At 39.0% G+C, this 16241-nt stretch overlaps 1 protein-coding gene across 18 annotated transcripts in view; it reads left to right on the top strand.

The window, feature by feature from the left end:
* L3MBTL4 (L3MBTL histone methyl-lysine binding protein 4) overlaps positions 1-16241 on the top strand; it is a 474605-nt gene that overhangs the window by 140188 nt on the left and 318176 nt on the right. For 16 of the 18 annotated variants that reach the window (XM_063620329.1, XM_055237865.2, XM_055237861.2 and 13 more), the window contains 2 exons: positions 15337-15428; positions 15539-15670. In XM_063620329.1, the coding sequence (XP_063476399.1) occupies positions 15337-15428; positions 15539-15670 (224 nt within the window). The remainder of the gene's footprint in view (positions 1-15336; positions 15429-15538; positions 15671-16241) is intronic. The other 2 variants (XM_055237878.2, XM_055237909.2) reach the window with 1 other exon arrangement.

Genomic DNA, 16241 nt, shown 5'->3' with positions numbered 1-16241 from the left:
ACAGTTTCTAAGGATAAGGATGTGGACATCTTTGGAAGGCCGTTATCCTACCTACCACACATTTGAAGCTACGGAACAATCACTTTAGGTTTCCTTGAAGGAAATGGGCATTACTTGTACCTGTTGCTAAGGGAACAGTGCTATTATAGAGCTCTGTTAGCACATAGTTTAGGGCTTTCAGTCATTAGGTCTAACAGCGATTGCACTTTCTGGTTACATTGACACAACATTGTAATTCAAGTCAGGACAAAGGGACTCTCATTCCAAAAGAGTTGTAAAAAGCTCAGTGGGGAAAATGCCCCTGTGAACTAATAGAACCCTTCACTGGCTGCTTCGAATGCACTTTCCAGGGATTTTATTTTATGAAACTTTTAGATGATTTTACATTAAATTTTTCTTTTAAACAGTGCTAATTTAACTTTCAACTAATAAAAATACCCTCCTTTTACCTCAAGTGATCTGCTAGTGAACTGAAATTCAGTGTTCCTTCACGGATTTTAAATTTACATTCATTGAGAATGACTAGTGTTTCGAAAGGTTAGTAAGCTGTGGAGTTTAGATATGATTTTGAAAAGACTTTATTTGAAACATTTTTAGTGTCAAGGGAAAAAATAATCTTGAATAACATTTTAAGTGTGTCCATTAATTGAAGCCCACCAGGGGATGTCTTGAATAGAGGAAAATCTAAATTCTGACTCACAGAGTCAAATTAATGAAAGTATCAGTAATAACTGGAGCTGTATTATATTTAATCTATTACATTAGATGGCTCTAGGATATATAGAGGAAAAAGGTCAAGGGAAATAAGTAGTTAATTACTTTATGAAGTGAATACTGCCATCTCATATAGGTGGTTGTTAATTTGATGACTTACAGGGTGGTATTCATGAGGGATTATCTTAATATTAACCTCCTAATTACATGGAGTATATTTTATGGAGTCTCAGTGGTGCAAATTATATTCGTAGACCTTCCTTCCCCACATCTACTACATGGCAAGGGAGAAATCAGTTAACAGTGGGAAATCTGCACACAGATGTGCTCTTTACCGCAGACTTCACCATCACATGAATATCCAGGTAAGAGATCTAAAATCTCTTTGTTCTTGATTCCTCTCTAATGACAGGACTGGGCCCATTCAGGAATTCTATTCAGCATTCAGTACTGCTGTTAAAGTGATCCTCCATCTGTTTGGCAGTTTCTTCTTGTCTTCTTCCCTGTGTCCACATTCACCCATCTGACTTTCAAGTGAGTGTTGATTATTTCCTCTCCTTCTCCTTCCCCTCTCCTTCCCCCTCCTCTTCTCCTCACTCTTCTCTTGTTCTTTCCTTGTAATCTGATATATCAGTCTGTCCTAGCTTTTATGTCTCAATGCTTTTTGTTTTATCAATTCTTCACTCTCTGCCTTCCATTTATATGTTGAGATTCCCTTGTGTTTCAACTATGTTTTCTTCTCATTTTGCACTTTTTCTCTGGGTGACTTTTGTTATCATCTTGATGCTATTCTGGTTATGCTACCTACCTGCAGATTTACGTCTCAACTCTATGCTGAAAGTGAATTCCACTTGGCTGTCCTTCACCGATATCAAATCAACACCCCTGCCCCCAATTTTTTCTCTATGTTCCTCGTCACTTTTAACCCTGTCACTGTTTACCCATTCTTGTAGGCCAGAAACCAGTATGCTCCATATGATCTTAAGTTTAATTACTAAACAAGAAGGGGAAAACCAAAGATGTGGAAGAAGTTTTTTTTTTTTTTTTAAGTAAAAGTGAGAAAGAATAATACATATATCTCTATAGAAATTAATTTGAACACCTGGAAGGACCAAGTGATTTCCTAGCAAACTAAAGATTATCACAGGGCACTCAAGAAAAGGTTGAACATTTGAATAGACCAGTAGAAGACATTGATAAGTGAGGGCCAGAGGGGCTCACAGCAGCACCGATCTTTATCTTTAAAAGAACAGATAATTCCAGTGATAGTCAAGCTCTTCCAGGTCACAGAAAAAGGTGAAAGTTTCTTTGTAAAGCCAATAAATGAAACCTGAGGAAGACAGTACAAAAAGCAAAACTAGACTGTAGATGCATATCACATATAAATACAAATATGAAATTCTAGATAGATATTGGCAAATATAATCCAGAAATATATTAGAAGAATGATATCCTGGTATATTACTAAGGAGGTATAATGATGAGTAATGTAAAATTCAGTGATAAAACAGGGTTCAATTATAAAATCTGCCAACATAATATATACAGCCATAAAGTAAACTACATGACTAGCCATGTAATGACCTCTAGATACTACAATGGCTTTCGATAAAATTTAACTTCCATTCCTTGCAAAACAACTTATGTAAAATAGGATTGAATATAATAAAAATTATTTACCATAATGTAACAGCAAATATATAGCAAAACATTAAAACCCTTCAATTCAATTCAGGAAACAGCCGGGGATACCACTATCATCATTAATATTCATTATTGTCTTGGAATTTTTAGCAAATGAAATAAGCAAGAAAATTAAATGAGCACTACAAACTTTGGAAAGAAGAGATTAAAAACATATATATGTGTTTATATATACATAGATATGTATTTGTATATATGTATACGTATATATAAACACATATGTATGGTTCTGTTTATATGTATATATAAACACATATATATGGTTCCTCCACTTAGCTGCATATTTACAGAGGATAAGACACATATTTACACGTGATAAGATTTTATACCTAGAAAACCCAGGAGAATCTAATGATAAACTGTTGGAATTAATACAAGAATGTTGAAGTGGTGGGATATAAGATAAATACAAAAACTTATTATTAACTTATTATTACCTTTTCTGTATTTCAACCATCAACACTTAGAAATTAAAAAAGGAAAAATATTCCATTCATAATAGCAATACAATATATAAATATAAAATATTTATAAAACATAAATGTAAAATATAAATATAAAATATTTAGAGTAAGTTGAATAAGACATGGGAAGGGCCTTATATGAAGAAAACTGAAAAATCCTACTGAAGGATAGAAATTACTATTTGAATAAATGGAAAGCTATACCACAAAAATGACCCCTCTCCCACATTAATATTTATTTCACTTGTAAAATAGAATCTCAACTGGTTTTAATTTCAATTGAATAAAATGTTTTTAGGCCTAAATTCCCAACATTCTGGTGGTATAGTAATAGAAACAGGAATCTGTGGAACAGGATAGAGAAACTAGAAGGAGATATGTGAGCATGTAGTATACGAGAAAGATGGTAAATCAGCTCAGGAGGACAAAGCATAGATTTTTTATTTAATTGGTTATGCTTGCCCAAGTGGCCTTTGTCTGTATAAACATAAATTTCAAATAGATTAAAGACTTAGAAAATGTTTTATAAGAATATTTTTAAGAGACAAAATAAACACTCTAGGGTAAGGAAGAACTCAATCAAGAGTGGAAACTTGTACTCTAGAAATGAAATTACAGACATGTAAAAATCATTTTTTATTTAATCTGAAAATTTTGTTATTTTACTCTCATTTTTGAAGGATGTTTTCATTGGATATATAATTCTTACTTGACAGTTTTATGGCTTTCAGTGCTTTAAAGATGCAATTCCGTTCTTTTCTTGTCTTCCTTGTTTCTCATAAGTCACCACATCTGAAATTTACAGAGCCTGTAACTGCTAGCATTTCCTATTTCTTTTCTTTGTCTTTATTTTTCTCCTTAACACTTACTGTTGTCTGACATGCCATGTATTTTACTTATTGTCTTGTTTATTGTCTGTCTTCACCCACTAGAATTTATGACGGATACAGGTAGGGTTTTTTTTTTTTAATGCTTTGTTTTGTGCTGGATTATAAGCTCTGAGCACATAATAAGCATTCAATTAATATTTTTTGAATGAAAAATGAGGAATGGATGAATACTGTCCTCATGACAATGTTGATTACTCTGTCCACTATATTCTTAGCCCTTAGCTCATGTGTTTGCAATTGGATTTTCCTTGTACGATAGTTATCTAGTTCCTCCACTAAGCTGCAAGCTCTTTAAGGGCAAGAACCATATCTTATCCTCATTTGAATCATTATCACCTAACACAGGGTCTGTCTGATAGAAGGTACTGTAAGCCAAAAGGTACTGGAGACAGGTCTCAATCAATTTAAAAAATTATTTTGCCAAGGTTAAGGATGCGCCCTCAGGAGGTCCTGATGACGTGGGCCTGAGGTGGTCTGGACACAGCTTCATTTTATACATTTTAGGGAGACATGAGACATCAGTCAATATATGTAAGATGTACCTTGGCTTGATCCGGAAAGGCGAGACACCTCGAAGCAGGGAGGGAGCTCCTAAAGTCATAGGTAGGTAAGAGACAAATGGTTGCATTTCTTTGAGTTTCTAATTAGCCTTTCCAAAGGAAGCAATCAGATACGCATTTATCTCAGTGAGCAGAGGGATGACTTTGAGTTCTGTCTGTCCTTTGTCCATGAGGAATTTCCTTGTGGACAAATTGTGAGGGAGGTATGTAGCTTTTTACCTTTGTAGCTATGTTATTTAGGAACAGAGTAGGAGGCAGGTTTGCCCTAAGCAGTTCCCAGCTTGACCCTTCCCTTTGGTTTAGTGATTTTGGGGTCCTGAGATTTCCTTTCAGAGTACTTAATAAGTGTTGGCTGAACCAGTGAGCACCTCGCTTGGATTTTTTTCCCTTTGTCTTGTCATACATGAATAAAACATTGATGATTTCCTTATTAATGCAATCTCATGATTGAGTATGGCTAAAAAACCTTGATGATTTCCCATTAATGCAATGTCATGATTGAGTTTGCCACATGTGAAGGTACCATTTTAGTGTATGTTTCCACATGCACACCTGTGAGCCTCGTCCTCATCACAGACTGTCCTCCAGGCTTCTCCTGCTTACCTGTAGGCCTGCCTGCATCAGCACACATTCCCTATTTTCTCAGTGGAAACGATCCCGAGGCAAACCCTCCCACTTGCCTCTGATGTCACCTCTTTCTCCAGCCTCACATCCCTACTTTTTCCTGCATCTTCAGTCAAGCACTGTAGCCAGCGTCAGGTAAAGGCCACTGACGTCTTTCTAGTTAACTGAATTCAGTTGTCTTTGTTCAGTCCTCAGGCTGTTTTACTTTTTAAATCAAATTTGACAGTGAAGTTCTCTACTTGAAAGCATTTCCACCTGCATTCCTCCCGTTTCTCTGGCTGCCCCTTCTCACTATCCTTTATGGTTGTTTTTCCTCCACCCACATCTTAAATGCTGCAGGTTGCTAGGCTCCTCCTCTTGGCCCTACCAACCCCATGCTACACACACTCCCTGGGATTTCCTCTGCTTTAGTACCCTGCACACTGATAGGCACTAGATCCATGGTTCTAGCCTTGAACTTTCTCCTGCAGTGTCTCTAGAGGATTCATCCTAAGTCTCCTTTAGATGACTTTGGATTTCAAAGATTCAGCGTCTCTGAAAATGTACTAAGCCCACTCCTCTAGTTTTGTCTTGCATAGTGGCAGGCATAATCATAAATTCACTCTCCTAAGCTAGAAATGTCAGAGTCCTCTTTCTCATCTCATTGATTGTCCAGTTTTGTCACGTCTTATTCAGATGGCTCTCTGCATTCTTTCCGCTCCTCTCAGTCCTCACAGCATGGGGAAAGGGAGAGCTATCTCAAATAGAGACCTCCTCATATCATGCCTGCGTGCGCCATGGTCTCCTTCCTGATATTTCTATGATCAATCTTCTTTTCTTATTCTATACCATGATCCCTAAAATTGCCATCAGTAGTATCTTTTTTAAAAAAATCAAAACAGCCCACAAAAACAATAGGCAGGGCAGAGGAGAAACAAGTCCAAAACTTATAGTGACATTTCTTTGCTTAAGGCATCCACTGGCTTCACAGTACATATAGACTGAAGACTAAAATTCTAAGCATGGTGTTTAATCAGATTCTTTCTTTTGCAAGGAACAGAAATCACTCAAGGTTGCTCAAGTAATGGGCTGTAGTGCAAAAACACATGTTTGGGGAGGATGGAGACTCATGGAAATTCAAGAATAGGGACTGTAGTCAGAATTCTGAGGCTGTCCTGTCTGTAGGGCCACCTACAACAGGAAACTGGCCCTCATAGGGAGCAATAGTTCTCAAAGTTAGCTGCGTCAGAATCACCTGGAGGGCTTGTGGAAACAGATTGTTGGGCCCTACTCCCAGAGTTTTTGATTCAGTAGAGGCCCACATTTTCACTGATGCTCCCAAATTTTTACTTCTAGCAATTTATGGGTGACACTGATGCTGCTGGTTTGGGTACCACACTTTGAGAACCTTAATCTTTAAGGCATGTAACATGGTTTGGGAAACTTTGATGAGCTCCTTCAGAATTATTTGTTCCTTTACTTTGCAGGTTTCTTCACATTATAGTAGAACAATGATTCTCAAACTTTAACATGCATTATAACCACCTGGAAGGATTGTTTGAGTGGATTGCTGGTCCCAATCACAGTTTCCGATTCATTAAAGCTGAAGTGTGGCCCCCACATTTGCGTTTCTAACAAGTTTCCAGGGATGACCACACTTTGCACTGGATGAATTAACTGTTGAGTCACCAGATCTTAACTCTGAAATCCCCTTCTTGATCATACCCTCACACTCCCAGCTCTTCCCTCTCCTTCAATTCTGTGGAATCTTATAAAAAAACCTGTTTCGTATTTGAGCTTTTCCATTCTTTCTTGTTCTTTGTTGGTTGTCTTCTGACTTCCTTTGCCTCCCAGGCCAGTTGGGACTTTTCAAGCATTTTATCTCACATTCTCATGGCTTAGAGCCTCTCAGCCACTTGGCCATCTCCTCTTCAGCCCCCAGCTGTCCACAAATGTAACCATCTGCTCCCACTTCCGACTGTCAGGAGCTGTTGGAGTAAGTCCCCTGGTGCCAGTCACCTCCTCTGCAGAACCACCAGTTTAATGCAGTGGGGCTGTCAGGTCTGTTCTGTATTCCTTATATTCAGTCCTCCTTGAGTTTTCATAACTCTCCCTTTCCCCATGCTCCTGAAGGCACCGCTGTGACCTTTACTCTTAGCAGATGCCATCCTACCTCATGAAGGAGGTGAGGGTATTTGATAGGATGCCCTCCCATCTTCTTCCCTAGCAGCCTAAAACTCCTCTGCTTTTAACCTCATTCACCACCTGCCTTTTTATCTCAGGGTCCTCCCCCTGCCTGTGTTCCCAATGCTACCTGTCTGTTCGGCCTCTCTCTCCCGTCGATTATCCCTCTTTTCTAAGAGCCTCCTTTTTCTCTCTCCCTCTGGGTGCATTTCCCTCAACGGAAGAACTGAGACGTCCTGTCTCCTGATATGCTTAACAACAACAGTCAACGAAGACTTCTTTTCTCTTTTTCCCCGTCAAGCGCTTATGTCACCTGCCTCCCAGTTCATTTGCAAACTTCTCCAGTTGTTCCTTTCACGCTTTGACTTCTGCAGTCCGACTTTTGATCTCATCACTCTGCCGAAATCTCTGCCTCTGCGGTCCCAGTGACACCCTGGCTGTCAGATCCAGCAGTTTCTCCCATCTGCATCTTACTTGGGCGAGCAGAGCCTTTAATGCTGCTGATCTCCCTGCCCCTGGAAAACCCTTTTCCCGGAGCCCCTAGGTCTCTGTCGCCTCCTTCCAACGCTGCCTCCCTCGTGCGCCTCCCCGAGCTCACTCACGTCCGAGGAAGCGCCTCCCCTGACCTCGGCTCTTCTTCCTCGGTGTCATTCCCATGGCTGCCTCTGTTTGAAAAGCTTTGCATTGCCTTTTGTAGAATGTGTGTTTTTTACAGATTATTATGTACACTTATCGTAGATTATTCCAGATACCAAAAGTTTAACATCTCGGAAAATAACTCCCAGTTTCCTCTGCGTTCTGCGCTGGTCCCTTCACCTGCTCGGCCCTTCCTGGTGCCCGGCAGCTTCGGGACTATTTTGCCTTCTCCCTTTGCCGCCCCACCCTGTGCCTGTTGATCGTATTTCTGCATTTTCTCTCAAGTTCCTTTCACCTTTCTTTTTTTATTCTAAATTGACAACTTATAAGTTGTATTATTTAGTGTGTACAAAGTGATACTATAATTTATAAATACAATGTGGAATAATTAAATAAAACTAGTTAACTAGCCATCACCTCAAATACTTAACATGTTTTTGCAGAGAGAACATTTGAAATTTACTTTCTTAGCAGTTTTGAAATGTACGATACTCTATTTACCACATTTACCATGATGTGCAATAGAACTGAAAACCAAACAAAAACAAACAAAAAACAAAACCAACCCCAAACCACTGCTCCGGTGTAATAGAGACTTAGTGCCCTTCGACATTCATTTCACCGTTCCCCTCACGCCCCCCGGGCTCTGTAACCACAGAGGGCACTGCATGCCTCTCTTTGTTTAGGTCACACCCACACTGTCACTTTTTTGGACTATTGTGTTGTCATTCTGAGTCTCCACTGCCTGTCTCTCCATCCTTTTCATCCTTACCTAGTGCTGATTCATAGAGGAAGTTCTGCTGATATCATCTACCACTCGAAAGTCTCCAAGTGGTTCTCTAAACCGCAAGAATAAAGACCAAACCTGCTAGGCCAACTTTGAGGAACCTGCATGGTCTTACGTTTGCCCCTCCAGCCCCTGCAGTGCAGCCTTCTGCTGAGTGGATCCTTGCAAATTTTGTGCTGAACACTTCCAAGACTCTGGCATTTGCAGAGGCAGCTCTGTCTTTCCACTCTCCTGGCTTTGCCCATGCTGCTTCTCCCTGGATTGCTTCACAAATTTCTCTTCGTCTCAAAGAGAATTGTCCTCCGGGAAGCTTTCTGTGTTCAGAGTAAATCCTCCTTCATTTTGATTCCAGACACATTGTTTGGGTTTCTTAACTGTGCATATTAGCTCTTGTGTCTGCTTATTTATTCGTCAAAACACTGAGTCCCACCATATGTCAGGTTATGGGTGATGTTTATCTGTCTACATGCCTATCTCCCCGACTGGAGTAAATGCAGTGTGAGGGAGAAGTTGGATTCTCTTAGTACCTGCTTTGCCTGGGGAGACGAGCACTACATGAATTTAAATTCGGTAGTACTGAAATGAAAAGCAGCCTGACTGCGCACGTGAAAAATGTAGGGAGAGCATGGAAAGGGTCCCCTCACAGTGACCTGGCAGAGGGACTAAAATATGAGTCTGCAGCTGTGGCCTAAGCGGGGTATTGTTCAGCAGTGATCAGTTGTTCAAATTAGGAACACCGTATCATTTCCAGTTGGTACCACAAAAGAAGGTGCTATTTATAACGGTGTTGTTGGTTGCCACTGACAGTTGTTTCTCACATATTCTAAGGCATTTCCTGATGGAGTCACATGCAGCATAACTTTTGAAATGAAATGGAAATATCACCATGAAGGGTTGTGTTTATGGCTAATGGAATTGGGAAAGGGCCACTCTTAAGATATACCTGGTTGTATCCTTAAGAATGACAGTTGATTCATTCTTTACCCCCTGCCATTTGCATTTTGGGTCCATAAAATTACTGATAAGTACTGTGCAGTTTCCTAGAACTGGATGTTCTTGTGGCCAAATCTGTCAGCCTTTGTCTTGCTTCACGAATCTCGTTGCCTTAACACATGGTCTTCGTTTATTCTTATGATTTTTATTTGTATATAAACATGTGAAGTTCTAAAGACAATGTTCATATAAACTGCGCTTAATTCATATTTAAAAAGTAATGTGTGATCATAATGATCATTTGACTTCTATTATTGGATATTTAGATATTTTTCCAACTTTGTACTGTTGTAAAGGCTGAATTTATTCCTTTTGCATTTTTAGAATAAAATATTAAAGTTGGGATGAATAGATCAGTGAATTGTAACATCTTAATTTTTGGCTATGAATATGTATTGTCAACATGACTTTCAAAAGTTTTTTTTTGTTTGTTTGTTGAGGCAGAGTCTCGCTCCATCACCTAAGCTGGAGTGTAGTGGTGCAATCTTGGCTCACTGTACGCTCTGCTTCCCGGGTTCACGCCATTCTCCTGCCTCAGCCTCCTGAGTAGCTGGGACTGCAGGCATCCACCACCACTCTTGGCTAATTTTTTGTATTTTTAGTAGAGATGGGGTTTCACCGTGTTAGGATGGTCTCGATCTCCTGACCTCGTGATCTGCCCGCCTCAGCCTCCCAAAGTGCTGGGATTACAGGCGTGAGCCACCGCACCCGGCAACTTTCAAAAGTTTTAATCAAATTTACAAAGCCACCATCCATGAGTGACCTTATTCATTTTCCTGCAAACTTAATTTTATGGTGCTTTTAAACTTAAAAGTTACTAATTAAGTAGGAATTTCTGTTCCATTTTGACTGTGTGTGCTAGAGTGAGTCAGCAGTGTATAGTGGGGGTGCCCGAGCTAGGGATTTTGTTTACATAGAGTTTATAATGTGTGAACTGTGTGATCTCCATGAGCTTCAGCTTTTCAGAACAATAAAATAGGGCTATTAATCTAATATTCAATGTTGTAAATAACAAGTGAATATGTATACATTCACACATATGTGCTCACACACACACACACATATACACATATACATACCCCAATCAGTACCTGGTATACATATGTATATATTAAGTGACAGGTAATATTTAATCAAATATATTTTGTTTATTATCTAATATTTGGCAGAAGGTTAATAATTGGAACATTTTGCTATAGCCAATGAATATAGTGAGAAGAAATGGAATTTAGGGTTTATGAAGTTGGTTTATGGAATATCTAATATTCCATAAAATGAGTGCCATATCTGTAGTATGTCTGAGAAAACAGCAGAAAAAATAAATTTAGTGACTGAAGCAGTGTTGTCTCATAATTGGTTCCTTCTCTCCAGGAAACTGAGAAATGAATTGGTCAAAATAGACACATTTGAATTCATATTTAAGGCCCAGAGTGCTATTCTGCCTGTCTTCCTTTCCTTTAATTCATTAAACATTTTTTTTTTTTTTTTGAGACAGAGTTTTGCTCTTATTGCCCAGGCTGGAGTGCAATGGCGCAATCTCGGCTCATTGCAATCTCTGCCTCCTGGGTTCAAGTGATTCTCCTGTCTCAGCCTCCTGAGTAGCTGGGATTACAGGCTCCCGTCACTATACCCGGCTAATTTTTGGTATTTTTAGTAGAGACAGGGTTTCACCGTGTTGGCCAGGCTGGTCTCGAACTCCTGACCTCAGGTGATTCAACCGCCTTGGCCTCCCAAAGTGCTGGGATTACAGGTGTGAGCCACCGCTCCCGGGCCATTAAACAAATATTTATGGCGAGGCATGATTGTAGCTCCAGAGAAACAATGATGAAAATACCAAGATGGTTTCCCCTCCTTTTTAGAAGCTTATATTCTACTTCCAAGTAGAATATGGTTAATTTCAGCTAAAGTACTTTCTGTGAAAAATGAAACAACATGGTGAGAAACAGAGGTGAGAGAATCCCTTTATAATTCAGTGACCAGGGAGGACCCGTCTACAGGCTCTGAGGTGCAAGCAAACTTGGTATTCCCTCATCTCACTTGCAGGCACGACGTTACTGAGTAATCCTCTTGCTTCACCAAAATATGCAATTCAATGAAAGTTTTTATTGCTTGATATTATGTATTCTCATTTTTGATCAATTTTAAAAGGTTCTCTGGTACATATGTGATCATAAAAGGAGGCCTTAGATAGAGTTTACTTTTGGTGAAGTGATAATGCATGACAATTGGAAATATGATTAAATTGAGAAATTACATGCCATCTTTTAAAGAACACAGCTGTTGTAGAAAATGAGATGTCTGTATTTGCTTTAGAGCCAACACTGCTGTAATGTTTTTTGTAAAGCACATAACTGTAATGCAGCAAAATTCTTGTGTGGAAATTAGGGTGTTGAATAGTCTTCCTGGAGCATCTTCAGGGTTTGTCAGATTGCTTTCTCTCTCTGGCAAAATAAAACATCTCGTGGCAGAAACAGTGCAAACCTTTAGGCATTCTAATGGGCCAATGGACTGTGAGCTCCTTGATGGAAATCACAGCATGATGTCTCAATATTTCCAAACAATACAAGAAAATCCATCGATGACAATTCTGGTGTCTTATTTGATGATTAAAATGCTTTAAAAATGTCTCATACATTGGTAAGTGTATCTAGCAATAACGAGTTAGTGTTGTGACAGATAGTGAATATTAATGTCCATGCTCTTTTGAGTCTAATTTTTAGCTATAAATTGATATGATGTTTTTCTTTATTAGCTATGTTTAAATTACTTCCCTTTGTTGTCAATAACATATATGGGTAGCAAAAGAAATAAATTATATATGATTTATTTTTCATCTACTAGACAGCAGATTTTACTCACTTTAGTGGAAATGGATAAAATTTCCACGTAACATTTTCATGCACACTTGTCACATTAACAGGGGTCAGAAATCATTATTATTATGATTATTTTATTTTCTTCCGAGATGGAGTTTCACTCTGTCGCCCAGGGTGGAGTGCAATGGCACACACTTCACTCACTGCAACCTCTGCCTCCCAGGTTCAAGCAATTCTCCTGCCTCAGCCTCCCAAGTAGCTGGGATTATAGGCATGCACCATTACACCTGGCTAATTTTGTATTTTTAGTAGAGATGGGGTTTCACCATGTTGACCAGGCTGGTCTCGAACTCCTGATCTCAGGTGATCCACCCACCTCGGCTTCCCAAAGTGCTGGGATTACAGGCGTGAGCCACCGCACCTGGCCAGAAATTTTTTAGTGACAAAAAGTTTACATGAATTATTCCTGCCCCATTGATAGATTTTGTGTTTGTTATTCAGTCAGATTGTTGTATTGTCTCAAGAGGTTTCAAATGTTCTAGTGAGAGGTGCATCTTACCTCCTGTCATCTCTGGTGCTGATGCAGCACTGACCTTTTACCATCTGCATCTTCTTCTGGAACATTCACAGCAAAGATAGATACTAAAATTAGGACTCAGCGTTTTCTGATGAGTATTCTCCAAGGATGTGTGTGTGTATAGCTAAGTAGTAATACTTGTAGATAATTTTTTAAATATAGATTGTGTTAAATAAAGAAAGAATATTTACGTCAATCTTGCCATCCACATGTAGCCACTGTTAATATTCTGCTGTTTCTTTCCAGTTGCTTTTCTATGCGAATGTGTTTGGTTGTGTGGACACAGATATGCCTGTTGCTTAGCACGTAAAAGGTGCTGTATAAATATGTGAATAAATGAATGTCTTAATATATGGAATAATTTGTATAATATATATGTATGTATGTTGTTATTTTATTTTTAAATGACAAATAATTGTATATATTTATAGGGTAAAATGTAATTTTTGATATATGCTTGTGGAATGATTACATCAAGTGAATTAACATATCCGTCACCTCACATACTTATGTTTTTTGTCATGAGAATATTTAAAATCTATTCTTTTTAGCAGTTTTGAAGTTTATAACATTATTCACTGTAGTCAGCATGCTGTAGAACGTATCTCTAAAGCTTATACCTGCTGTCTAACTGGAACATGGTATCCTTTGGGCAACATCTCCCCATTCCCAATTCCTTTCTCATCCAGCCTCTGGTAACGACCTTTCTAAGCACTTCTTCAATGAGTTTGACTTTTTTTTATTGCATGTCTATAAGATCACGCAGTATTTATCTTTCTGTGCCTAACTTATTTCACTTAGCATAAATAAGGACACAAAACAGCAGATGTGATCTAAATAGACACTGTTTTGTGTCTTTACTTAGTTTTTTACTTAACCCAGATAATTCTCAAAATATATTAAATACATAAAACATAAAAATATAGTTTTTGATAACCTCAGAAGCATATATGTATGTATGTACAATAGTTTCTTTAACCTCCTTCCCATATTAATACTACTTTGCATTTTGCTGTTAGTTTGTGATGTACATTTTTACCATCAACTTTTATCAGTGCTTAACTACTTTTTTAGTATGTAATCCTAGAGAAGAAGTTACTGGGGAGTAGAATGTAAACCTGAGATAACTATTAATCCTTTTTGCCAGCTTTTGTTGTTCAAAAATGATAATTTTGTTGAATTACAAAGATAAGCTATTCATCTAGAAAATTTGGAAAGCAGAAAAAGAAAGCATAAAGAAAATTGGGAAGGAATTATTTATAATTCTGGCACTTATGATGATTTCATTTAAATGTTTTTGATTTATGTAAGTTTAGTCTTATTTAATCTATTCCACATTTACTGAAAATGATCAATTTGTTTCCTTAACTGCTTCTTTTTCCTACTTAGTAGTATATCATTACATAGTCCTTCTCTGCCTTTAGACAGTTGTCTACAAAGCAATTTACTGGCTGGTTTTGAAAGGACATGTCCATGTAACGCGTTTAATTACCTCCTCCTTTGTGGACCTTTACTTTGTTTCCAGTGTTTAATTTGATGTTGGATTCTAGGAAAAAAACTCTTGTGTTTTGCCCCTTGGGCGCATCTACTGTGATTGCATTAAGACAAATTCCTAGGAGAATTGCTGGTTCAACTTTTAGGAACAATTTTTTTTTTTCCCCCAAGATGAGGTTTCGCTCTTGTGGCCCAGGCTGGAGTGCAGTAGTGTGATCTCGGCTCACTGCAACCTCCACCTCCTGGGTTCAAGCAATTCTCCTGCCTCAGCCTCCCGAGTAGCTGGGATTATAGGCACCTGCCACGATGCCTGGCTAATTTTTGTATTTTTTGTAGAGTTGGGGTTTCACCATGTTGGCCAGGCTGGTCTCAAACTCTTGACCTCAGGTGATCCACCTGCCTTGGCCTCCCAAAGTGCTGGGATTACAGGCATGAGTCACTGCACCAGGCCAGGAACGATTTTTAAGCTTTGACAAATACTGTCACATTACCTTTCCACAGGTTGTGCCAATTGACATTCACAGCAAAAAGAAGTATGAAAGTGGAAGGAGATTATAAAAAACTTTAGACTATTCACTGTAAAATTAACAAAATCACTTTCCAGAAAGCCTGTGCCTGTTCACCCTCTTAGAGAGGAGCAAGATGGTACCTAATTTGAGAATGCACTAGGCATTTTCTTGAGGGTGGGACATATTCATTAGCCTGGTCCGAAACAGGAAGAGCTGAATATGGAGTGGTTAGGTGATTTTACTGAACGTTCATATGAATTGAGAGAGAAGGCTCTTCTTAGTTGCTGGGTCTTTCAACTACCAATTTAACTAATTAGCCTGCTTCTTGAGTTTATTGTCAAGTAAGTTTTATTATTTCCCTGTCACTAATCGTTTTGAGAAAAGTCATTGTGTTTTCTCTTCCAGTCCCTTCAGCGGCTGCGCAGGGAGCATGGTCTTGGGAGTGGTACTTGAAAGAACAGAAGGCGGTTGCAGCACCTGTTGAGCTGTTTTCCAAGGTCAGCCACTGAAGGACTTATATTTTTGCAAGGAAGCAACACTTAAGAGGTTTAGTTAAAATGAAATGACTTTCCTAGATAGCCCATCAACTTATTTGAATTATTTGTAGGCTCTGCTGGAAAATGACCCCACAAACCTAATCAGAGCTTTAGTGTTTCAGAGTGGGCTGGAGCCCGGCGCCGCCACCTGCCAGCTCTGTGACCTTGGGCAAGTCATTCAATTCAGTTTTCTCATCCATGAGGTAGGAAATGTTCCCTACCTTTCTCCTTGGGTGGGACTAAATCAGTTGTACCCATAAAGGATATAGGATGCAATGTGCATACTATAAATGCTCAATAAAGTGTTAGGTTTTACTTCTATTAGCCAGTATTACCTGCAGTTAGAGGGATCTGTTTGGATGTGTTTCTAAGAGTGGTGAGTCAAGCAAGATGTTAGAGAAGACGTTGAAACCCCTGAATCCTGGCATACATGAAGAGAAAGGTGAACAGAGCAGCCGGTGTAGACTTCCTTGACCATCTGCTAGCACCAGGGTCTTACAGGGCATTTACCCAAGACACCAAATCTTCTGATAGTCTTTTTGTTTTCTTGGTCTGAGTTTTAGATGTTTTGGGGAAATTTATATGCATCAGATTTGCCTTATCACTTTACTTTTTTTTTTTTTTTTTTTTTTTTTTTGTGAGATGGAGTCTGGCTCTATCACCAGGCTGGAGTGCAGTGGCGTGATCTTGGCTCGCGGCAACCTCCAACTCCCTGGTTCAAGCGATTCTCCTGCCTCAGCCTCCTGAGACGCTGGGATTAGTGCCACCATGCCC

The sequence above is a fragment of the Symphalangus syndactylus genome, chromosome 1 (assembly GCF_028878055.3).
Source record: "Symphalangus syndactylus isolate Jambi chromosome 1, NHGRI_mSymSyn1-v2.1_pri, whole genome shotgun sequence".
Lineage (NCBI taxonomy): Eukaryota > Metazoa > Chordata > Mammalia > Primates > Hylobatidae > Symphalangus > Symphalangus syndactylus.
This window is presented reverse-complemented; position numbering and strand designations above follow the sequence as displayed.